The 26,514-nt window shown below is 36.9% G+C and overlaps 1 protein-coding gene across 1 annotated transcript in view; it reads right to left on the bottom strand.

Moving 5' to 3' along the window:
* Positions 1-26,514, bottom strand: part of LOC127434275 (SH3 and multiple ankyrin repeat domains protein 1-like) — a 78,334-nt gene that overhangs the window by 48,374 nt on the left and 3,446 nt on the right. Inside the window, exon 2 of the mRNA XM_051686895.1 lies at positions 3,202-3,716. Within this exon, the coding sequence (XP_051542855.1) occupies positions 3,202-3,669 (468 nt within the window). The 5' untranslated portion in view covers positions 3,670-3,716. The remainder of the gene's footprint in view (positions 1-3,201; positions 3,717-26,514) is intronic.

The following is a 26,514-nucleotide window of genomic DNA, read 5'->3' as shown; positions in this document are numbered from 1 at the left end:
TGATTGTCTTCTGGACAACTGTCAGATCAGCAGTCTTCCCCATGATTGTGTAGCCTAGTGAACTAAACTGAGAGACCATTTTGAAGGCTCAGGAAACCTTTGCAGGTGTTTTGAGTTGATTAGCTGATTGGCATGTCACCATATTCTAATTTTTTGAGATAGTGAATTGGTGGGTTTTTGTTAAATGTGAGCCAAAATCATCACAATTAAAAGAACCAAAGACTTAAACTACTTCAGTCTGTGTGCATTGAATTTATTTAATACACGAGTTTCACAATTTGAGTTGAATTACTGAAATAAATGAACTTTTCCACGACATTCTAATTTATTGAGATGCACCTGTATATGCTGTTGTGGCAGGGCAGCATCAAGGTCCGGCCCCGCCCTCCGCCCTGCCACAACTATATATATATATATATATATATATATATATATATATATATATATATATATATATATATATATATATATATATATTACCATTTTCCTGTGGTAATTAAACTTGGAACATTCCCTACATTAAAAATAATTATGACACCTGTTGAATTCAAAATGAAAAAGAAGGGGTTTGCACTTGAAAAGTAATTGATCATTTTAAGAAGCCCTTTCAGAAAGCTTTTTAAAAGACATCTTACATAAAACATAACGTGCATATTAAAGTGAATAACGTCTTGCGCAACCTCTTGAGCTTTATACACACGCTCATGTAAACACACACTAAATATTCCTTCATTAAGAATTCCCATGTTCCAATTAACTTGTTTTTAATTTTCCACTAATGTCTCAGTCCCGTACTCCACTGCTGGGAGACACAACGGACCTAGAGTATATATTAAATTGTGTGTACGTGTGTAAGTGTGTGTTTAGGAGTAAGTGAGTGTCTGCATTGACTTATTAGTTCAGTGAAGGAAACCACATTATGCTTTTGATATTGTAGAGAAAAATTGCTTTGATTAGTTTTTGCGCTTTCGTTTCTCAAGAAACTTAATGGAGTTCTCAGTTTCAGTTATGTATCAACTTTTTCTCAGATGCTTCTCTTAAAATTCCTTCAGAGGAATTAAAATAGACATAAATGAGTCAATTGTTGACATGTAGTAAGAGTATAGAGCTTTACAATCAATGTGGATTATCGCACGTCATTTTGACATTTAATCATACGCAGGATATTAATTATAAATATTAACAATTCAAAATTTCACTAGTTGAATGGTCATTCTTGATATAAGGAACAGAATTACTACCAGTGAAAATGCTGAAAAATTTGCACTAGTACAACAGTTCATTCTTGATGTCAGAAATTATATTTGAACCTGTAAATAATCTCTATTCTTAATATACTGTATGTAATTGCATTTTTCACTAGTAGAATTTCACAATGATTTTTTCATCCACTTCTATTCAAAAAGCAATTACGGATATAATTATGCATTAATTTTGTATTAATTTCTTACTAGCTGAAATTCCAATTTCACTAGTAAAAATTAATTTTTGATATCGGTAAATTGGTTTTCACTTGTGGCATTGTTAATTTCTGATATGTATAATGTGATTGTAACTAGTAATAAAGCCTTTTTAGATATCTTTAACCCTTGTGCTGTGTTCCTCATTGGCTACCACTCCTTTTGTTTAAATGTTTTATGAATCTCACATAATCCATATACACTGTACTGTATTATCACTAAATATTGCATTAGATCTTTTTTTTTTTTTTTCAACTTGATTTCTAGTAACTAGAACAGGTTTTGTACCTCTTTTTGGAATTTATTGACAATAGGCCTAAATTACCTGAGCTAATGTCACTCAATTTTTGTGTTAAAAGTGTTTTTAATGTATATTTTTACTATATTAAATGCCATACATATAATTTTCTGTTCTGTTTATCCCACTACTTTGTTTTACTGTTTAACCAGAAATTATTTTTTTTAACTCTTTTATTTTGTAAAAAAAAAAGAAAAGAAAATGGAAAAAAGTCACACTTGTGGTGTTCCCGGTCAAAAATGACCGGCCCATTAAAATGTACAGTATATAAATCTCTCATTATGAATATATTTTCACTAGATATTGCATTAGATCTTTTTGTTAACTTTATTTCTAGAAATTAGCACAGGTTTTGTACTTCGTTTTGGAACGTATTAATAGCAGGCTTCATTGACCTGATACAAGAGAAAGTCTCTGTATATTAGCAAACATTGTTCTTACTCTTTGTGAGAATGTGAAAAGTCCAAAAACACATTGCTCTAATATTTTTTTATATATATCCTGTGTGGTCAAGATTAGTTCAGAAGTTGCCTTGGACAACAAAGTGTATGTGTGTGTTTGTGTGTGTGTGGAGGGGGGGGGGGGTTGGTATGAGTGTGTGTATGAGTATGTGTGTAAGTACACATGCACATATGTGCTCATCAGATGGTTGGACAGGCTCATGAACACTATTTTATTTATTTATTTATTGTAGCCCCGCCTATTCATTTCCAATGGCCGGTCATTTTTGACCGAGAACACAACAGGTGTAACAATGTGAAATAAAACCTACAAATTGTAACGAAAATGGTCAAATCTTTTTGTGTGTTTTTAGATACCATATGTGAGCAAAGTCAAGGAAATTTATTCCAATTGGATTGTGAAATAAAAAATAAAAAAACAACTGGTCAAAATGACCTGAACACAACATATGGGTTAATTACTCTCCAATTTATTGATATCCAAAATCCATATCCAGATATATATATATATATAAGGAATGGATATTTGTACTAGTAGCAATGCAATTATTGAAATGAAATGATGATTTTTACTAATAAGAACTGCATTGATGATGAGTGAAATTACTCATATCAAAACATTTTAATTAACATTTTAACTGCTGAAAATTAAATCCTTGATATCTACAGTTCATATCCAGCAGGAAATTAAATGTCGACATGGCTTGAGATATGTGGATAGCAAAGCTCAGATCATTTGTTCTTGAAAGAGAAAAACTGTGAGATTAAGTCTCTGTTTGCTCTCCATTTAATCTAACTGAATAAGGGAAATTAGGTATTAAAGGGACACTTCACCCAAAAATAAAAAAGTTCTTCCTTAACAAGATTCTTTCATGGACCTACTGACATATTGTCAATTTTTGCAAAAAAGTACATTAAGAAAGTACACTGGGAAAGCATACTGCAGGTGCGTCTGAATATACGTGAACAGAAATTTACAGACCGTTTGTTTGATATCAGGTATGCCAATGCGGAACAACATGATGGCGAGGTGCGAGTCTTCTACAGGCGTGACTGTGGTCATACTCCGCTCCATGAGACGCCTCCGTGCCTGCTGATTGGTCAGGACCGGATGATACTGCGGCTGATTGGTCATCTGATGATAAAGCGTTGGCTGACTGGGCAAATGAGGAATTCCTCTTTGGGCAGAATTGACCATCCTGGGCTGTCTGTCTCCTCTTTGCCATCCAATCACAATGGCTGCAGGCTTTGACCCCTCTGCCTTGCGTCCACCGTGGTTATGGTGTTCCTTTTCTTCCACATCTATCATCCCATTTTGTTTCCCTCTCTTCAATCTCTCCTCCTCATCTTCCTCATCCTCGTCATCTTTCTCATCCGCACTGCTGAAAAAACGTTTGGTATTACCCAGCATCCTTTGCTGCAATGTGTCAGCAATCACCTTTGCCGTCATTGTGTTGCATCATGGTGTGTATCGCCTTCACCTTAATGTTAGACAGACTGACAAGGAAAAGAATGAAAGAATAACTGTTAAAGGGGTAAAGTTAATAAAGTTAGTTAAACGTGATTTATATAAAAATGTCTCCTATCCCAGTTTAATATGCAGAAACAACTTTAAGTAAGCCATTCGTAGGTCAATTTCCTTGAAAGGTTTACTGTAAACACTGTGATTTTAAAACATTGCATTGTCTGAGCATCCTGACCAGCCCAACACAACAATAACTGGCTCAACCAATTGCATTAGTTTGAGGTGGGACTGTCTGTTTGTACAACCAATGAAAGACAGGGAAGTGTTTGGCAATTCTATTTAGCTAATGACATTTATAAGAATAAGAGGATTGAAAATAGCCAATTATATATTAACAGCACTATTGGTAACAGGTCAGAATAGCACCGTTTAAAACCAAAAATCTAAAAAAGGAAACAATCAGCAAGTGAACAACACAATATCTCAATATTTCATTCATTACTAATCATATTCATTATAATATATTCATTAGTAATCAATGAAAGTTCTGGCTGATTAGCACAAATTTCTCAAACTTTTATCAGCAAATATCAATACTTGGTTATAATGTAATTCTTATACCAATGTTGAGAAATTTAAGGAACATGTAAATTCAAATTTGGCCACAAATCACAATGTGCTTTGGATAATCTCTGTGTTAATTTGATGTGATGCGCATCTCCAAGATAGAGATACTGCATCAAAACATTCCTGCATTAAATCAAGTTACTGCATAAAAAAGTTACTGAATTAAATAAAATCACTGCATGAAAAGTCACTGCATTACTTTAAGTTACTTCATTAAAGTTAATGGGTTAAATCAAGTTACAGAATAAAAAGTTCTTGCATTAAATAAAGTTACTGCATAAAAAAGTTGGTGTATTTCAGTTACTGCATAAAAAGTTACTGCATTAAATGATGTTACTGCATAAAAAGTTCCTGCATAAAATAAAGCTACTGCATAAAAGTTACTGCATTAAATAAAGATACTGCATAAAAAAGTTGGTGCATTAAAGTTTCTGCATAAACAGTTACTGCAATAATTCAAGTTACTTCATAAAGGTTACTGCATTAAATCAAGCTACTGCATACAAAGTTACTGCATAAAAATAATTACTGCATTAAATCAAGCTACTGCATACAAAGTTACTGCATAAAAAAGTTACTGCATTAAAATCAAGCTACTGCATACAAAGTTACTGCATAAAAAAAGTTACTGCATTAAATCAAGCTACTGCATACAAAGTTACTGCATAAAAATAATTACTGCATTAAATCAAGCTACTGCATACAAAGTTACTGCATAAAAAAAGTTACTGCATTAAATCAAGCTACTGCATACAAAGTTACTGCATAAAAATAATTACTGCATTAAATCAAGCTACTGCATACAAAGTTACTGCATAAAAATAATTACTGCATAAAAAGTTACTGCATAAAGGTTACTGCATTAAATCAAGTTACTGTGTAAAAGTTACTGGACTGAATCAAGTTACATCTTAAAAAGTTACTGCATAAAAAATAATAGTTAGTGCATTTCAGTTTGTCACCTGTTGAAAGAAGTCATCTGGATAAGCGCATCTGATATGTCTTAAATCTAATTTTATTTGTAAGACCCATTCAATAGACTAATTTCATTAATGATTGTTTCAAAAATCCTGAAATGAACTGCTGATGCTTATTGTGATATGTTTTTACGATTTTTTTGTTTTTCAAATTTGTAAGTATTCACCAGCCACTTCTTTCCAAAGCAACTTACGTTATACATATAATAGAGACAATTAAACCTAGAGTAACCGAGGCTAAGTGTCTTGCTCAAAGGGTACAATTAAATTGGCAGAGCTTGCATTAACCATGTGATTTGGGTCATCGTCCTATTGCTTTGTGAACCATCGATCTGGTAGGTATCGGTAACTGACTTACTGTATTTAAATTATATTTTTTTCAACATGGTATTTTCTTTCTTCCTAATGCACTTTATTCTCATAAATGTGTAAGGCTGGCACCATGATGTCTACACCCAAAAGGCTTTGTGAGAGCCAACGTCATAAAACTCTCACACAGAAGAGCATCTCCACCTGAGACAACACACCCTATTGAATAAAATGCAAATCTCACTCACATCTGCCCCCTCTCTCTCCTCAGGACACTTTCGGGTCACCAAAAACTAAGTTATGACTTATCCTGTTCTGTAATGTAAAAGGATTTCTGATCATACATGTTCAAGTGGTCTCAATGCAACTGGTAAAACGGTCTCATTCCCTTTCAGCAAAGTCAAATCACAAGTAAGATTTAAGAACTTAGTAAAATACTGTATTCTATCAGGGGCATGCCCCCCTCCCAGATCTCTCACAGAGACCGGATGCTGTATGCAGATTAGGTGCATTCTTTGTAAACATCAAACGACCTACTCAATCACATGTTTCAAAGGTCTACTTACAACCTCCTAAATGGTAAACCACATCCTGAATAACATCAAACACACACATCTGAAATAACAATAGAATCGTTTGGTACTTAAGGAGAGATGGCAGAGGAGCTCAGGGAGCCTGTAGTCAGATATCCCGCACAATTGCTGTGTGTCACTTTCTATTGCTAGGTATGTTTCTTTGACTTGTCTTTTATTTTTAGGAATGTTTGTTTATTCTGATCATGTGTGAAATTGGCTTTGATTGATTTTGTAACTTACATTTTAAATCCTACCTGGCAAATACATTGTTACTTTTTGATTTATTCTGTATTCCTCCGAAATCATTTATCACCGGTAGATTCGAGGGACACCTTTTGTTACCGCAAACTTATGTCCAGGATAATGATCATTACTGGAGCTTATGGATAGGAGAAAACCACATAAGACTACCAGTCACTGCTTATCACCGTCTTAGCAAGTTGTATGAAACGTGACTAAATAAAACTATCATCTGTTTATAAGCAAGCAGTAGGCAGTCGAACCAGATGATATTAGTAAAGCTGCAACCACTGACTATGAACGGGTCTGGCGATTTTGTTTCCGTGAGATCTATGCAATTAATCAGCCGGCATATGACTTTGAGCAACAATCGGGACCCGAATGAAAGGATAATGAATGTTAGGACGATTCAGAGTAATCAATAACTTAAAAAGATTACACTAAAAGAATGATCAGAAATCAATTAGAGCTTAAATCTAAATTAGAGGTTCAACTTAAATTGGAGTCCGATTAATATAAAATTGGAGTCAGATAAAATTAATAACGGAGTCAATTTTATAATTAATTTATTTATCACACATTATACATTTTGCACATATACAGTGAAATTTTTTTTTCACATATCCCAGCTAAGCTGGGGTCAGAGCGCAGGGTCAGCCATGATATGGCACCCTTGGAACAGATAGGGTCAAGGGCCTTGCTCAAGGGCCCAACAGTGGCATCTTGGCAGTGCTGGGGCTTGAACCCCTGACCTTCTGATCAGTAACCCAGAGCCTTAACCGCTGAGCCACCACTGCGCCCTAATTTTTGCATATCCCAGCCAAGCTGGGGTCAGAGTGCAGGGTCAGCCATGATATGGCGCCCCTGGAGCAGATGGGGTCAAGAGCCTTGCTCAAGGGCCCAAAGGTGGCATCATGGCAGTGTTAGAGCTTGAACCCCTGACCATCTAATCAGTAACCCAGAGCCTTAACCGCCAAGCCACCACTGCCCCAACTGATAAAGTACAAATTAATATGTGTTTTTGGTTCAGCGCTCAGAAAAGACAGAACAACGCAGAAACCTTCAGGGGCCATTCTATTGGAATCCAACATCGGACCAATAGGTTTGGTTTTTTACAAATGTTTTAAAATAACTTTTAATTGCCCAGCTGAAAACAAGATATCATTAAGTTACTTCGTATCCTTGTGTAATATCACCAGTATACTGTACATACTGTAAAGTAAACCTCCACATTTAGAAACTCTACTGCAAACATCCAGAGATCTCAGTCCCCTTTTTACACAGTTCAAAGGTTTAAACATTTAGCTTAAAGTGATGTGTGTAATTTCTGCTCTACTAGCATCACCAAACGGAATTACAACTCTTGCCAGTTCATTTATTGTCATTTCCCCAGCAATGCTTGACCATCATGGTCTTTCTGGTGAAGTTTGTGTTATTATGTAATTGTAGCATGTGACAGGGTTTCAAACGCATTTGTACGACTCTTTTCTAACACTCCAACCACATAAACCATCAGTGTATGACACCGTGGACAGGTAAAAATGGCACACCATCCACGAATCCTCTTGTATTAAGTAGCTAATAAACTCTGGCCAGTGAGAACACAGAGAAGTGCCGCCTCCTCGCCTGATTAGCTCTCTGCTGTATAATTGGCAGTTGACTGGGGCAGGTGGGGAAAAATAGAGCACTGGCCTCATTTCCTTCTCTAGAGACAATTCAGAGAGTAACGCAAGCACCACATAGATACCAGTAGCCCGAGGACAAAGCAGGAAGTGCGCAGGCCACGAAGACAGCAGCGATACTGAAACACTGCAGTAACCAGAATGTCCATATACAGGACACAAGCACAGTAAATACAATAACAAAAGACAGTGAGATAATATACAAGCTGGTCTGCAGTCTAATAAAACCATTATTGAATCACATACTGTATACAGTGGTAAAATCCAAATATAGCACTAAAAACCTGTACAAGATCTTTGCAACGTGCATTTCCAGACTTAAAGGAATAGTTCACCCAAAAATGAAAATCCGACCATATACTCATCCTCATGTGGTTCCAAACCTGCATGACTTTTATTCACGCAGTGGTTCACTTCAGGAATATGGCCTGGTCTAAAGGGGGGCAAGATTTTGCTCCACTAGATTTTCTGAGATTTTTTGGGTCGCGACTCATCAGTTGACAACCACTGAATTAGCTTAAAGGGTTAATTCACCCAAAAATGTAAACTCTCTCATCATTTACTCACCCTCATGATATCCCAAGTGTGTATGACTTTCTTTCTTCACCAGAAAATATTTGAAGAAATATAGAAAAATATCTCAGCTCAGTAGGTCTTTAAAATGAAAGTGGATGGTGATCTGATTTTTAAAGCTCCAAAATCACAGACAATCAGCATAAACGTCATCAATACGACTCCAGCGGTTAAATTAATGTCTTCTAAAGCAACACGATCACTTTTTGCTGCGAAAAAGATCAATATTTAAGTACTTTTTAACTGTAAAGCATCACTTCCGGTCAGCAGCAGTATGCACACGTGACGTTATCGCATTGGCATGTTCACGTGAGAACTGACGGATGTGGGACACACCCGGAAGAGCAGCGCTGTTTGCAACTGAAATATTTTTTGGGGGGGATGTTAATTACGATTCATACACATTGGTTAAAATATACCCTTAACCTATATTGCATGCTAAAATTGAGAAAAAATGCACTCAAAGAGAGTGGGTGCAAATTGCTGCCTCATTTTTTGGGGGTAAATTCTATAGTTTGTTTTTCAGTGTAGGAGGAATGCTGTACAGAAGCTTTATTAGTTTTGGTTTAGATCTGTATTTGTATCTGTTTGTTTACTCAAAATGGTGCATTTGTGTGCTCATCCTGGATGTCTCAACCGAGAGAAAAAGGTGATTTTACGTCTGTAAACATGCCAACGCGAATACATCACACGAGAGTCCGTGTGAACTCAGTGCTCTCGTGAACGCACATACTGCTGCTGACCGGAAGCGATGGTTTATAGTTAAAAAGTACTTAAATATTGATGGTTTTTGCACCAAAAGTGATTGTATCACTTTAGAAGACATTAATTTAACCGCTGGAGTTGTATGGATGACGTTTATGCTGACTGTCTGTGATTTTTGGAACTTCAAAGGTCTGATCACCATTCACTTGCATTTTAAGGACCTACTGAGATATATTTCTATTTTTCTTCAAATGTGTTCAGCTGAAGAATGAAAGTCAGGCACATCTGAGATGGCATGAGGTGATTAAATGATAAGAGAATTTTCATTTTGGGGTGAACTATCCCATTAATGTACATAATGTAATGCATCCACACAATGTAAGTGGATGGGGATCAGGGATGGTCATGATCACATTCGCTTCCATTATATGGAAAAAAGCAGCTTGGACATTGTGCTATCTAACTCCTTTTGTGTTCCTCACAAGAAAGTAAGTCAATTGGAGGATGGGGAGTGGGAAAGAATTTAATAAAAATTATAAAACTATGTCTAGGGTGCAAGGATACACCTTATTCAGTTTAAGATTCTTCATCGTTTCTATTGGACTCCCTCTAGATTGTTTAGGCTTGGTTTAAAAGACACACCTACCTGCTGGCGATGTCAGTTGGAGGATGGAGACATGGCCCATGCTCTGTAGTTCTGCGCTAAGATTCAAGAATTCTGGGCAAGAGTCCAGAATTTTATCTGTGAGGTTTTAGATACTCTTTTAGATACTAAATTTCATTCTGCCCCAGCCTATGTACTGTATATAGGGTGATGGGGCAGTCATTAAAGTAGGTGACAAATATACAAAAAGCTGGGTCCAAACTAGTGTAATTATTGGCAGACAATATATTTCTTAGAGGATGGAGGTCAATTGGTGCTTCCTCATTTCAAGAATGGTTCACCAAATTAGGCAGGGTGGCGGCATTTGAAAAGTATGAAGGTAAATAAACTCGAGAGCTTGTAGATTTGAATTTGAGAACTTGTACAATACAAATATTTGTCATCGTAAGTTGAAATTTACACTCGCAACAACGATTTGAATACAAATATTTGTATTGTACAAGTTCTCAAATTCAAATCTACAAGCTCTCGAGTTTTGCAACCAATTTACCTTCATACTTATATATATACATCTTTTCAAATGCCGCCACCCTGCCCAGTTTGGTGAACCATTCTTGAAATGAATACAAATAAAAATCTGAAGTTGAATGTTGCAATCTGCACTCACAGACAATAAACAAGAGCTGAACAACTTACCGGACCAATCAAAATGGATCATAGTACTTGATGGCTGAATCTATTCTCCCGCTGCATCTGAACTAGAGATATAGACATTTTCTGGGGTTTTTAGTATTTGCTAATTTCCCTTATTTAGATGTCAATATGTGATTTAAATTAAAAGTGCACATGACCATGGCAATCTCAAATAATCATGATTAAAACAAGTCATCGCAGTCAGGCAATTATGTATTTTAATAAGTTCTAAATTATATATCTTATTCTTAAGGCATCAAGGTGATTTTGAGGATTGATCAGCATGGACGGGCTGATAAAACAGTTTACACAGACTTTTAACTAGAACTAAGAAATGAATTACTGTCATGTAAAAGACATTTAAAAATTACTTTGTTTTATTCTGAATGGATAAATATATGAACAGAGTCTAATTTCAAACAGAATGCACACTGTGTTCAATATTATCTTTATTTCACAAGTGGGTTTCTTACAATAATTACAGTTGCATTACAGTTAATCTGCAAGTACTGTATGACTTCTTTAGATTTAACATTTGCGACAATGCAATATTAAATGATTGAAGTAGAAATATGTTGAAGGGAAATGACTAACTGATATAATAATAATGGAATAATAAAGGCATTTAATCTTCTATATGCTGTATAGTCAGCAAGCGTGATTAATATAGTTATCTATTCATGTGAAAATTAGGAGAATTTTTTGGAAAGAATAACACTCAAGTTGTTGTGTGTTTTACACTTCAAAACAAATAAAAATTTTTTCGGTCCAAGCACTTAAGCAACAACATGATACCAGACTTTGTTCAGTTTAAACATTTTAATAAAATTTCAATAATACATCAGATAGGGGGCCTGGGTAGCTCAGCCAGGGCGTGCTGAGTGACTCCAGCCAGATCTCCTAAGCAACCGAATTGGCCCAGTTGCTAGGGAGGGTAGTCACATGGGGTAACCTCCTCGTGGTCACGATTAGTGGTTCTCACTCTCAATAGGGGCGCGTGGTAAGTTGTGCGTGGATCGCGGAGAGTAGCATGAGCCTCCACATGCTGTGAGTCTCCGTGGTGTCATGCACAACGAGTCACATGATAAGATGCACGGGTGAACGGTCTCAGATGCGGAGGCAACTGAGACTTGTCCTCCACCACCCGGATTGAGGTGAGTAACCGCGCCACCACGAGGACCTACTAAGTAGTGGGAATTGAGCATTCCAAACTGGGAGAAAAGGGGATAAAAATAAAAAAATAAAAAAATAAAATAATAATAATGCATAAGATAAATAAATGTCAGAAAACGACTGAAATATAGCAGAAAGCTGCAATCTGACAATTTAAGTATTTGTCAGCTGTCTCTGTTGTCATCAATAATTCATCTCATTTTATCTGGAAAAGGTAAAAAGTTTAGGAACAGTTCTCTGGTGATAACTGAGAAACTTTCTTCACTCATAAACCTATTGGTACCTAACCTCTATTTAATATTTTCATGGAAATATGGAACTCGTGGCATATGACAGCATTTCTTCAGAGAATTTCTCATTGCCATCCTTAGACATAACGTGTGGTCTGTCGGTGCCAAATTCTGCATTGATCAACTTGATGAAATCGTATCATTTGATTTGTTACATGATAAACTCACTCTAAATCATTTAATAGTCAGTTTCCTTTACTTATCCTGCCACTGCATCAACCAGCCATTGGACTTGTTTTGCTACAAAAAAACGGCACTGGCGCAGTTGCGTGACGTCATCGTGTTTTAAGATGATCAGTTTTGATTGACCCGGCATCAGTTGTTCCAGCTCTTGTGATTGGTCACAACTTCGTTGGCCCCGCCCAGCACCAGTAGCCTGCTCTCTCGTCTCACATCTAGATTTACACATGCACGAGTGAGTTTTGCTAAAGGTTTATCGCAAAAGTAGTTGCAAAAGTCAAGGTGGGAAGATTTAAAGTTGTAGTGTCAGATTTAAGAAGTTGTAACTGCCGATTTACAAAAGTAAATATATAATACAAGTTTGTGTCTGTCGTTGTATTTATGTGAATGTCATTTGTTGAAAACTCAGGTTTTTGATTATTGTCTGTGAGTGCAGATTGCAACATTCAACTTCAGCTTTTTATTTTACAAGTATTTACGTCATTGCTGTGAGTGTAAATTTCAGCTGACGAATACAAATATTTATTGCACAAAGTCTCAAATTAAAATCAACACGCTCTCGAGTTTTGTTACCGATTTACCTTCATACAAAAGCGGCTTGGCAGATTGGATGGGTATGGTAAGAAATGGGACAGGTATTTGTCCTTTCTGGATGGCTCTCAGTGAGGACCATGTGCAGAGAGACAAAATTGTGGTAGTAATTGTGGATTCTGTTCTTTGTGGATTTCTTTCTTTTCTCTTTGTTTGTTGATTTTTATATTTCTGATTATCTCAAATATGTTTTTGTTTGTTTGTTTGTTTGTATGTGTGCATTGTGTAATTTAGGCTTTGACCACAGGGATGTTTGTTGAGGGACAGGGTGGGTTTGGGGAGGGGGAAATAATGGGGGTTAAAGTTGATTCTGTATATATTGTTTATTCTGTTTTTTTTAAAAATACAAGAATCAATAAAATAAAAAATGGTAAGTCATACGGGTTTTTAATGACATGAAGTTTAGTAAATCCATTGGTAACTACTAAAAATCGACTTATTCAAGAAAACCGACAACGTCAAAAAACGTGTTTACATGAGATGTTATTCTCTGCGTTTGATGTCAAAACATAAACAGTTATGCACACAAATTGTGCACACTGGATAAAACGCTGGTAAATGTGTTTCAGTGGCGATTGCTTTAAGACTTTACAAGAAGCACGACATCCCTTAAAACTGCATTAAAATTGCACAATGACATGTTTATCAAACTGCATATAATCTCTCTATAATTCAGATAATTATTGTCCCAGTTCAATATTTTAGGTAACAAAAGTGTGCAACAGCATGCAACACTTCCGCGATGTTCGTTCTGTATGATTATGTCCGTCGGAGTTAATTGAAGTCGTGCTTACAAGTATTTATAAGCAAGTATGTTGTAAAGTAAACAAACTGCAAATAAGGTTCTGTAAAACACAAAAACTGTTCTAGTTTTTTTTTTTTTTTAAAACTACTAAAAACAACAGAGAATAATTAAGTTAATAATAATATTAAAAATAAAAAAGATGCGAGTGCACTTTTTGTGACGGACATCTGGCCTGAGGTGTTTATATACAATGCAAATTCATATCACAATCGCTCAATGATTTTCATACTCAATATATTTTCATTTTTGAGGAACTATCACTTTAAAGCACCACACGTCCAACTGTCCTTTCAGCTCGCTTGGTTTCTGTGTGAAAAAGCCCTTTTTGTGCACATGCTTTCTGTATTGTTCTCCATCATTCTCTCACATACGTAGCGCGCCACCCCCTCCTATGTAGGACAGGGTGAATATAGATATATTTCCAGTGAATTGGTCCCCAGAAACTTTAATTGGAGAACTTCCATAGAACAGACTGTCCCACTTTTATAACCCTTTAAAAAGAAGTGGAGCAACCAGGGCCAGCATTGGTCCCTACCTCTCTCACTGTCTCTCTTTTTCTCACACTGTCCATGAAAAATTAATCATGACAGATCAGATAACGGACAATTCAGTGAGTGTTAGTGGTCTTTTCTACACTTGTACAAATGAGGAAAACACAAAACCATTTTGTGCTTCCTGTTCATAAACAGTTCTTGGAGCTTTCCGCCAACTGGCTACAAAAGAGGGCCTGAAACTCTGTGGTTTGCAGTTTTTGCAACCTTGTCATTTTTCTGGATTTACTATTTATAGGAATGTGTTTGAGAAAAATGAACATTTTTGTTTTATACCATAAAGTACTGACAACATTTCTCCCAAATGCCAAATACAAATGTTGTCATTTAGTGCATTTATTTATGCATTTTCTGTGTGAGAATGGCTAACTGGGTTGCAAGTTATTATTATTATAATATATTATAATATTAAGAAATAATATCATGTTATTATTTATAATAATTAAGATAGCTATTATTTCAACGTTTCAAGTTTAAAGATAAGTAACAAACAAGATAGTCAATGACTCTTAGGATTGTACTGAATGCAGAATTATACACAGATTGGTGCTCCATTTGTCTTTAACTGAATGGTAATGGTATGTAGGCCACATGTTATAAATGACCTGGATCAAAGGTGTAAGACTGTAAATTATTGTAAAATGGGTGTTTTTTAGTTGTTAAAACCCTAGAGTTTATGAATGATGTTTATAGCAGTGAAAGAAGAAGTTCCTTCATTTGTACGCTGGTTTGCATGTGATAGACGAACTGGTGACTTGTGGGAGGTCTGAACTGCAGATTTTTTGGTAACACTTTATTTTAAGGATCAGAAGTTAAACAGTAACTAATAACTAATAATTGCACTTGCAAGTAACTACTGTAGATATTGACTTGTTTGGCATTATTAGGTATTTATGAGCTCTTATTCATGCCTTTAGCCCCTTTACATTTGTTTTATTAAAAACAAAAGATATTAATAGCTAGAAATTTTCCAAATTACATCCTTTATAGGTTCTCTTTACACTGTGTGAATGTGCAGCTTACAGGTGTAAAATAAATATAGAATGTATATTTCAGCATAGTCATTTAAATAAGCTGGAAAGAAATCAGACTGAGTCAGCCGATTCACTGAAATGAATATATCAAACAAATTGATTCAGTAATAAAGTGACTTTCCATTCACAGTTACATTGACTTACAACACTAAAATAAAGAATAATGTACATGCTTGCCTAAATGTGAAATAAAAGTAAATACTGAAGTAAACAAAAAGTCATCTCAAACTCGTATGACTTTTTTTCTTGTATGGAACACAAACAAAGATATTCTGAAGGATGTATGATGTGTTTTTGTTCATACAAACAGACCAAAAACAGTCCAAAAACCAAAAGTCCTTACGTTAAATAATTTATGTATTGATTCACGTTACAGTAAAGGCCATAGTAACTGAAGAGTTCACTGATCAGTACTGAGTATGTTGTAGAAACATTAGGAACAGTTCTGTTTACTTACACTAATGAACAAATATTACAGTAAATTGTGCTTTGCACTAATTTATTTCTTTGGGATGTTCTATAAAGCTTTTCTGAGCAAGCAACAGTGGGGGCAGGGCTTGGCAAAGGATCAACTGATGCACAAACAACATCAGTTTCTGCTAAAGCGACGGGCAAATTGTTGTTGTACAGCATCAATGAGCAAAAGAATGAGCAGAGACTCTACAGAAGTAACCAAACAAACAGGGAACCCCAGCAGCAACCGCTCTCAAACTGCATACTAGGGGTGCAGATTTACAGAAAAGAGGAGGAGTCAGAGAGGAAAGTGGGATGAGCAGAGACAGAAGGCAAAGGATGCTGGAGAGAGATCAGGGCATGAGTGGTGTGACAGACACAATGTGTGTAAGAGCTGCTGTGACCAGAGACAGACAGAACGATGGAGGGATGGACGGATGGAAGGACAGACGGATGGACGGATGGATGGATTCTTTTTTTAAGAGAGTGTTTTCCATCCTTTGAACAAGTTTATATAGGTATCATTCAGTGAGGAGCATCGCAGTCTGGTTGGAAGCTTATGGCAGGTAAACACAGACAGACAGACAGACAGACAGACAGACAGATAGATAGATAGATAGATAGATAGATAGATAGATAGATAGATAGATAGATGGACAGATGGACAGAATGTCAGATACAACGATGGATAGATAGAATGAAAGATAGAACAATAGAAAGATAGATAGAACATTAAAATGATAGAAAGATACATTGAAAGAATAATAGAAAGAACAACAGAAATGATAGAACGATGGATGGATGGATGGATGGATGGATGATGGAACAAACGATAAATAGACAGACAGACAGACAGACAGACAGACACAGATGGATGGATGGATGATGGATGGATGGAACAAACGATAGATAGACAGACAAACAGACACAGATGGATGGATGGATTGATGGATGGATGGATGGATGGATGGATGGATGGATGGAACAAATGATAGATAGACAGACAGACAGACACAGATGGATGGATGGATGGATGGATGGATGGATGGATGGATGGATGAATTGATGGATGGATGGATGGAACGAATGATAGATATACAGACAGACAGACACAGATGGATGGATGGATGGAACGAATGATAGATAGACAGACAGACAGACAGACACAGATGGATGGATGGATGGAACGAATGATAGATAGACAGACAGACAGACACAGATGGATGGATGGATGGATGGGTGGATGGAACGAATGATAGATAGACAGACAGACAGACAGACACAGATGGATGGATGGATGGAACGAATGATAGATAGACAGACAGACAGACAGACACAGATGGATGGATGGATGGATGGGTGGATGGAACGAATGATAGATAGACAGACAGACAGACAGACACAGATGGATGGATGGATGGAACGAATGATAGATAGACAGACAGACAGACACAGATGGATGGATGGATGGATGGATGGATGGATGGATGGATGGATGGATGGATGGATGGAACGAATGATAGATAGACAGACAGACAGACACAGATGGATGGATGGATGGAACGAATGATAGATAGACAGACAGACAGACAGACACAGATGGATGGATGGATGGAACGAATGATAGATAGACAGACAGACAGACAGACACAGATGGATGGATGGATGGATGGATTGATGGATGGATGGATGGACAGATGGAACGAATGATAGATAGACAGACAGACAGACACAGATGGATGGATGGATTGATGGATGGATGGAACGAATGACAGAAAGCTTGATAGAACAATAAATAGATAGAAAGATACATTGAAAGAATAATAGAAAGAACAATAGAAATGATAGAACGATAGATGGATGGAGGATGGATGGATGAATAGACAGAATGATAGATAGAACAAATAAATTGATAGAACGATACATTGGTATGATAATATAAAGAACGATGGAACGATACATTGATATGATAATAAAAAGAATGATGGATGGATGGATGGATGGATGGATGGACAGACACAGTCAAGTCAAGTCAAATTTATTTGTATAGCACTTTACACAACAGGCATCAATGCAATCATGTGACTTTCATACTTCTGTGGAGCACAAAAGATGATGTTAGGCAGAATGCCCATGCTGCTCTTTTCCATACAATGTTGGCATAAAATGATCTAAGGCTGTCAAGCTACAAAAAGGACATAAAAGTACCAGATAATATTCAAAACCCCAGGGGCCTATAACAGTAAATTGAATAGTTAATTATGAAAAAATCTGCTTTAACTGTTTACACACACACAGAACATGTCTCTTTCTCTCTCAACATACAGTATATTATTTATATCTCCAAATAAGTGTTTGAGTGTATAATTAGGTTCGCTGTGCGCTGTGACCTATCTTTGCTCTCAGCAGGCCTCACACACCGGGAAAAATGGTGAGCACACACACACAATCTCACACACTTATTCACCCACTCACTCTATAAGTGCAATTTAGAGCAAACTCACACACAAATACTCCTTCACTGAAACCAAATACACTGCATGTATAACTACTGCAATCCACATCTTTGCTAATTACATGCATACACACAAATTAAACTGTTTGTACACAAAGCAACACAGCCACACTTCACAAAGTCATCTTTAGCTGCACTCTATGCAATTAAACATCCCAAGAGTCACATTTCCCAGCACGTAGATGCTCACTATTGAAATGGGAATCCATCAGAAATACCTGAAAGTCCAGCATGATCTTTCTCATTCCAGGAAAGAAGATCTGCTTTGCTCCAAAAGATGTGGTCTGTCAGGGAGAAACAAGGTCAGCAAAGACCAAAGAACCAGAAACCCAGAGGAAAAATGGCACGAAATGTCAAGAAAAGCGAACGCAGCCTTGTCCCTGAAACATCCAGCGTCCTGTCCACACGAGATCACCTCTAGCATTGGAACGATCTCTCTTTCTGATCTCTCCCGCTGTCATGCTCTTCATTACTCCTCCCTCTCCAACACACACACTCTGAGTCTAAGAGGAGATCAGACCAGCTGGCATCTAATGCTTTGGTTTTATCTGGATCTTCTGTGAATTTGTGGGAAGACCTCATCTGTTACACTCAGAAACCACTGAAACCTCCATAGGAAAACATGTTTCACATGTATAATGCAAGACATACATGTCATGTGTGCACCTGTACATATGTGAGAAATTATGTTTCCCCTGAGCTAAATGCGTATGCTGACACTCACACCCTTGACTGCACACACACACACACACACACACACACACACTAACATAAGTGGGTCATGGACTGATAAATTAAAAGCCTGACTGTGTGCATGTGTGTTAGTGTGTGCTCATGCGACATGCTGTGGTAAATTAGATGAATATTTCTTTCTACACCGAGGCCAATCTCTGTCTCTCTCTCCCACAAGGTTTGAATGAGGACATTGAGAACATACTGAAGATGCAACAAGGACATAATACAGTATGGTAGCAGGACTGTCCTTCATAAAAGGTACAGAGCAAATACAAGATACCAAAACAGATTGAAGGAACTACACTAAAGGAATATTCTAAGTTTCTGTGTTCTATCTTGGTTCTGTCTAAGTTTCCAGGTTCTGCATGAACTTTAATAGGTTTCTTAGAATATAAGATAGCTCTGGTAAAACTGAGGAGTTCCTGTTCTAAACGGTGTGTTTGATGTTTGTTGGTTGTCACGGGGAGTCCTTAAGACTGGGTTTTCTCAGTGCTTCTCTATTTTCACCAGGCTTCTGTAAGTAGGTCTATCAGAGTTCCCCTGCCACACTGTTGGAGCCACATACAGCCCTGCTAGCTTATTACTAATTCGTGTATTTCTTCAGTGTAGCCCCTGGCCGAATCACTAGCTGCGTCTTGTTTTGAAGGCTGGTGCTAGGTAGGACACGTCCTTTGTAGGTAGCAGTATATCGAGCATCCCCAACTTTGAATTAGCTTTGTTTCAATGAGATGCATCATGGTTGCTATGACAGCATGCAACACTCTCAACCTGTGCAAGCACTCTGAGTGAGAAGGGAATATCTGAGGTAAACTTTAGGAGAGTTATAATAATGCAGAGAGAAAAGAAAATGGATTTTGCAGCTCTACTTTTAGATTTACTTCATAATACTTTACTTCTCGCTGTTCTGAAATGAGACAACCTCCGTGACGTATGCAGCCCACAAATGCAACCTCCGGAGCACACAGCCTTCCAAACAAGACACAGCAAATGCTGTCCTATTTTCTGACCCTCACTATGACTTCAAAGCTCACTGTTCTTAAATTAGAGCTACATGACAGTCGATGACTTATGACTCAACCTTTCAGATCCTTCAATTTAAAATCATGGCAGATCAAATCTGTGCTTCTGAAAATATTTTTTGATGTCCCTGCTGATTAAAACAGCTTAAAGTAGCCTATACACAGCAAAACATTATTTTGCCTTTTAGTTGTCATAAATTAAAATGTAGTCAGAATAACTGCCCTGGGCTGTGTCTCCCAAAAGTATCGTAGGCTAAGTAGATCAACTTGAGCTTGTGATGCTTTTGGGAAAAGCAGCCCTGGACTGATCTTGTTAAATTAACTCAATTATTAAGTTTTTGTTGGCTGCACTTGTAAAAAGTTATTGAACTGAGAAAAACAATTCAGCTGAAATAAAAAAATATACAGTATGTCCAGCATATCACACTCATGGATTCAAATTCCCAGCACGTGGTATGAATAAATTATGCAAATTGCAGTGTTACTTTCTTTTCATTTGTTTTACTGGTTGCTGCTTTTACAGTATGCAGTTGGTTGATAATTCAAACTTAGTTCAAAAATGTATATTGAAATAAGTCAACTTTATGTTCTGCAACATCTTGACTCTAAATGAATCACATTGTGCATGAGGGTCTGCAATTAAATAATAATGAGATTCTCAAAGCTGGATTGCATTACCTGGTCATCTTATTAATAAACTACATTAGATTATAGGTTAAGTGTGTTACTATGCGGTTTCTAGGGTATCCCGGGTGGTTGCTAGGATGCTGTTTACTGGTCTAAGTCAAACGAGCCAACATCAATATAACGTTCTAGTTGCTAAATATGGCTCGGGTCCCTTCTAATCTATGTGATGTTTTATTGTCCATCAGGTGAGAATCATAATTGCTTAGAAAAGTAACTGCTCACCTCTCCTCAGTATGCCACATCATTTGAATATCCGTAGCACAAAGGAATTACGATACGAAGTTCAATACTTAGTGTTAGGGGTTTAGAAAAATCCCTATCCTCAAGTATTAGTATAGTAACAATCATGCTTGCCTAATTAAGCCTTTTGGTCAGTAAATAAAATTTGTTCTCTTTCTATCTGTTAAAGCATTTTAAAATGCTTTAATGCAACTGTTGCATTAAAACTACTGGAATGAGTCAAATATGACGATGCCAGTTTGTTCTTGGCTCTCCACCATTTCTCTGAATAACCAGAAACTGCCCACAAAATCCCCCAACTAGAGTGATACCACTTGCCATTAGTCCAACGTTTACTGTATTAGTCATTCATTAGGCATTAGTCAGCTGTGGTATTTTCTTTCCAAGGCTGATTCAGTGTAAAAACGCAACATCAATATGTTGTTATTTTTAAAATGAGAGCATCCTCAGTGTACTGAGTTTACTTAAGAAACTATAATCAGCCTAAGATGGTTTGTTGGTCTTAGCTGGTCTCCCAGCCTGGCCAAGCTGGTCTTCAGCTGGTTTACCTGGGTGGTCAGCATGGTCCCCTCATGAAAAGTGCACAAAACCCCTCTAAAACCAGACAACACACTCTCACGGAGAAATAGACAGGATTCGTCTGAATTTTCTAAATTAGGCTAATTCGTTTGATATCATGCGACTGCACTCGTATGAATTCGTACGACTTTCACTACAGCCAATGACATCGCTGGACATCGTTTCCACCTAATACACGCCGATTAGTTGCTTCTGTCGCACACAACAGCTTCTTATCATGTTTACACACTCTACTGATTGGTTAAGTTTAGATAAGGGGTTTGGGTAAGGTCATAATATTAATAAGCATGTCTTTAAAACCTTGTGCATGGAACTCGCGCTTACTTCCGCATTAAACATCCGGGAATTTGCACGTGATGAAGTCGTACGACTTTATGCGAACAAAATCGTGTGAGATCATATGAAATAGCCAGCTCGTAAATTATGTACGAATTTTCCAGACCAGACCAAAACAGGCCATCCTGACCAGGCTGGGAGACCATTAGAAAACCAGATCTAATTAATAATTAATTTTCTATAATTAATAATTTTCTTTATTTATCACACATTATACATTTTTGCACATATACAGTGAAATTCTTCTTTTTTCACATATCCCAGCTAGGCTGGGGTCAGAGTGCAGGGTCAGCCATGATATGGTGCCCCTGGAGCAGATAGGGTCAAGGGCCTTGCTCAAGGGCCCAACAGTGGCATCTTGGTGGTGCTGGGGCTTGAACCCCTGACCTTCTGATCAGTAACCCAGAGCCTTAACCGCTGAGCCACCACTGCCCCTAATCTAAGACCAGAAAAGCACTTTAGGCTGATTAAAGCTGTTTTTGTCAACAGGAATATAGAACAGATCCTGACCTCATGCCCTGAAATAGAAACTGTCAAAAATTCTAAGAATAGATAAATACAGAAAGTTGTTTTCTCAACATACTGTAAATATCTCATTGCTAAACGCTAGATGCAAATAGGATGCTAACTGCTCATATTTACATTTTTCTTTTTTGTTTTTGCCAAACTCTGCCCACAACAACTGTCAAAAAGATAAAGACTTTTCACACCATCAAGTTCAATGAAAAACCACCAGTTCCGCAACACAGGCGTCGAAATGTCTCAATCTTTCTTTGCCAACACCATTATTAGACAACACAAGTCAAGTTCACATAACTTATTTTACTTTCAGTTTACAATGCATCACCATTCACCTAAACTGGATAACACTTTCAACATAGCCTGCATATTTAACACAATACATAGGTATTTTCCATTAATATAATGCATTCAAAATGCCTCTTAACACCTTATAAACAATTTAATGTTCTCATCAGCTTTGTAACCACGATAAAATTACATTTTAATCCATACTTATTCTTGGTTGTACCTTTGAGGAGAATAATGAATTTAAACTTCAGTTAAATATGTTATATAATGTTGTAATGCACTGTACTCTTAAATGTTGTAACATGAATAGCATTAGCTGTTATGTATTACAACAAATATATATGCTTAATAAGGCATTGTGAAATCTAGCATTATGAATACCTTCTTGATGCATTATATATGCAGGTTTCATATAAATAGAAGTTAAATTCCTCTCAAATATCATATGTGGTTAAAATGACTCCTCATTAAATCAGCACATTGTGTCCCTTATTTAAAAATTCTTATGTAGGTAATTCTTTACCAACTGGACTTTCTCTTGATTTGAACATCTAAGAAGAATCAAATACATCCAACACATTATTACTGTTCGTTTATTTAATATTAACCCATCCATCTCAAATTAAATTGAACCGAAAGTAAGAAATAACTTTGTGCTGAGTAATCCACATTCTTGTGTTGGGTCTTCTTGGAAATGCACAGGAAGATACCACAAACACACACAGTAATGTAAGTTCCTTTTGTACAACAAGAACAAAAATCCAGGAACACATACAACTCCGATGACTGTTCTGAATTTGACCATGCACCAACAAACCTCACCTGAATCCAAGAATTACTCACGCTAATGACTCAAATGTGGGGTCGAATCAAACTCGGGTTTAGACCAAGCAATGTGAAAACAGCCTAAGTAATAAGAAAAAAGCAGCAGGCCTGTGCACTTTGTCCAAACTAGTCAAAACAGTGCTTAGTAAATGTGAGAGTGTGGTTAAGTTCAGTTATTCAGTATGAAACATGAGAGGATGTCACAGGAAAGAAAATAGTTTGACCAACATAGAACATTCTCAACAGATAACAAAGAGCCAAGTAGGTGAAATGATCAGTCCAGAGTTAAAGCACAACTATGAAAAGATAAACAGGGACAATTACGGTGGCCCCAAACATTATTTGGACACTTAAAAAATTGCATAAAAAAAATACATGAAAAAAAAAAGCAAGTGTCATCTGCGCTTAAATGCTGCTGAAGCGTTTCTTAGAACTAACTTCACTTTTCTGAACCATTTTGTCTCACTGACATTTAAGCAAAAAGCAGTGACATCACACTTGGTTTTGTGAAATACTTAGCTGGAAAAGCATGCTTCTGCGATCTTTCTCTAAAGTAAATGTACAATGGTTTCATATTTAGTTGCTTAAGGGCATCAAAGACATCATAGTTACAAAATCACAGACTTTAGCAAGAATGCACATTCTCACTGCAGTTTGCACATGTAACACCCAATATTTCTTGCACATAACTAGTTAGAACTTCTAGCACAGCTCTTTTGTAACATCGACAACAGCAGTTAATGCTGATATTTCATTCAGAATTCGGAAATAGTTTTTATGTTTTTTTGTCTCGCAATTTTATTAAAGGCAAGACACTTCATTCGGTGGCCATCAGTGCAGCTAATTTCAGGCATCCAAGTACAGGCCAAGATTACACTGCAATAACATATTTAAAATCAAGAATTAAAACTGACTACTTTAGTACTCTGGTATCATAATTTCATTTCTTTAGCTCAAATAACATAAAAAATGTCACTGGACCTGTCTGAAAAATAATACTTGTGCGTATTAATGTAAACAAACTGCAAGGCAGAATTTCCATTCCTACAGCTGTAATATTGAGCATTATAAACCCTTAAATGCATGGGTATTTCACCAAACATAATTACACATTTAGGTTTTTAGAGACCCGGCACGTACATCTATCACAAATGGATCTACAAAATGCCCAGATAGTGTACAATTTTCAAAACATTTTCAAGAAAATAATAGAATAGAATAGATTATAATAATAATATCTATAAAAACAGCCTTCATGCTTTCAATTTGGAATTAGGAAAAGCTAGGCAGAACTTCTTCTCAAACATTATTAATAATGTAAGCAGTATAAACAACACCCGCACTCTTTTTGCTACAGTAGAAAGACTAACAAACCACCTAACACAGGTTGCCTGTGAAATGCTCTCTGAGAGAAAATGCAAGGAGTTTGCATCTTTTATCATAAAGAAGATCAGTGATATTAGAATGGCAGTCAGCTCGTCCTCGTTGCACTGAGGTCAGACAGCACCCATCACAAAAACCTCAGAAATTAGTCACTATGATGGCAAAGCCCTAGAAGAAAAAGTACAGCATCTTAAAACTTAAACCTGCTGTTTTGACACACTCCCTACAACATTTTTTAAAAATGTGTTTAACTGTCTGGAAAAGGTCAGCGTGTCACTCCTTTCAGGCACATTTCCAAAGTCCCTGAAAACTGCAGTTGTCAAGCCCCTTCTTAAAAAGAACAATCTAGATAACTCAATACTGATCAACTACAGACCAATTTCAAATCATCCTTTCATAGTCAAAATCATTGAAAAGGTTGTTTTCAATCAGCTGAACAAATTCTTAATCTCAAATGGCTACTTGAACAATTTCCAGTCTGGTTTCCGACCGCATCATAGCACAGAGACGGCACTCATAAAGATCCTAAATGATATTCGGCTATATAATGATTCAGGCAAATATCAGTGCTGGTATTATTTTATCTCAGTGCTGCTTTTGACACTGTTGACCACAACATTCTCCTAGACAGATTGGAAAACTGGGTAGGGCTCTCTGGGACGGTCCTCAGCTGGTTCAGGTCATATCTAGAAGGGAGGGGTTACTATGTGAACATAGGCAACCTTGAATCTGAGTGGACATCCATGACGTGCAGAGTCCCACAAGGCTCAATTCTTGTACTGCTCCTGTTCAACCTGTATATGCTCACACTAGGCCAAATTATGAAAAAGAAACAAATTGCATACCATAGCTATTCAGACAATACCCAGATCTATCTAGCCCTATCGCCAAATGACTACAGCCCCATAGACTCTCTGTGCCAGTGCGTTGATGAAATTAACAGTTGGATGTGCCAAAACTTCCTTCAGTTAAACAATGACAAGACAGAGGTCATTGTATTTGGCAACAATGGCGAAATTCCAATATGAACACATACCTTGACTCCAAGGACCTAAAGACATAAAATTAAGCAAGAAATCTTGGTGTCATTTTGGAGTCAGACCTTAGTTTCAGTAGTTACATCAAAGCAATAACTAAATCAGCCTACTATCATCTAAAAAATATAGCCAGAATTAGATGTTTTGCATCCAGTCAAGACTTAGAGATACTTGTTCATGCATTCATCACCAATGGGGTAGACTACTGCAATGGACTCCTCACCAGCCTTCCCAAAAAGACCATTAGACACCTGCAGCTCATTCAGAATGCCGCTGCCAGGATTCTCACCTGAACCAAAAAAACCTGAGCATATTATTCCAGTCCTCAGGTCTTTACACTGGATTTTAAAGCACTATTACTCGTTTATAAATCGCTCAATAGCCTAAATACCTAAATACATTTCAGATATGCTTGTTAAATATAAACCTAACAGACCTCTCAGATCATAAGGATCAAGTCAGTTAGACATACAGAGGGTTCACTCAAAACAAGGTGACACAGCGTTTTGCTATTATGCCACCCGCAGCTGGAACCAGCTTCCAGAAGAGGTTAGATGTGCCCCAACAGTAGCCACATTTATATCCAGACTGAAAACACTTCT

This window comes from Myxocyprinus asiaticus, chromosome 44 (genome assembly GCF_019703515.2).
Source record: "Myxocyprinus asiaticus isolate MX2 ecotype Aquarium Trade chromosome 44, UBuf_Myxa_2, whole genome shotgun sequence".
Lineage (NCBI taxonomy): Eukaryota > Metazoa > Chordata > Actinopteri > Cypriniformes > Catostomidae > Myxocyprinus > Myxocyprinus asiaticus.
The sequence above is the reverse complement of the archived record's forward strand: the minus strand, read 5'-3'. Positions and strand labels throughout refer to the sequence as shown.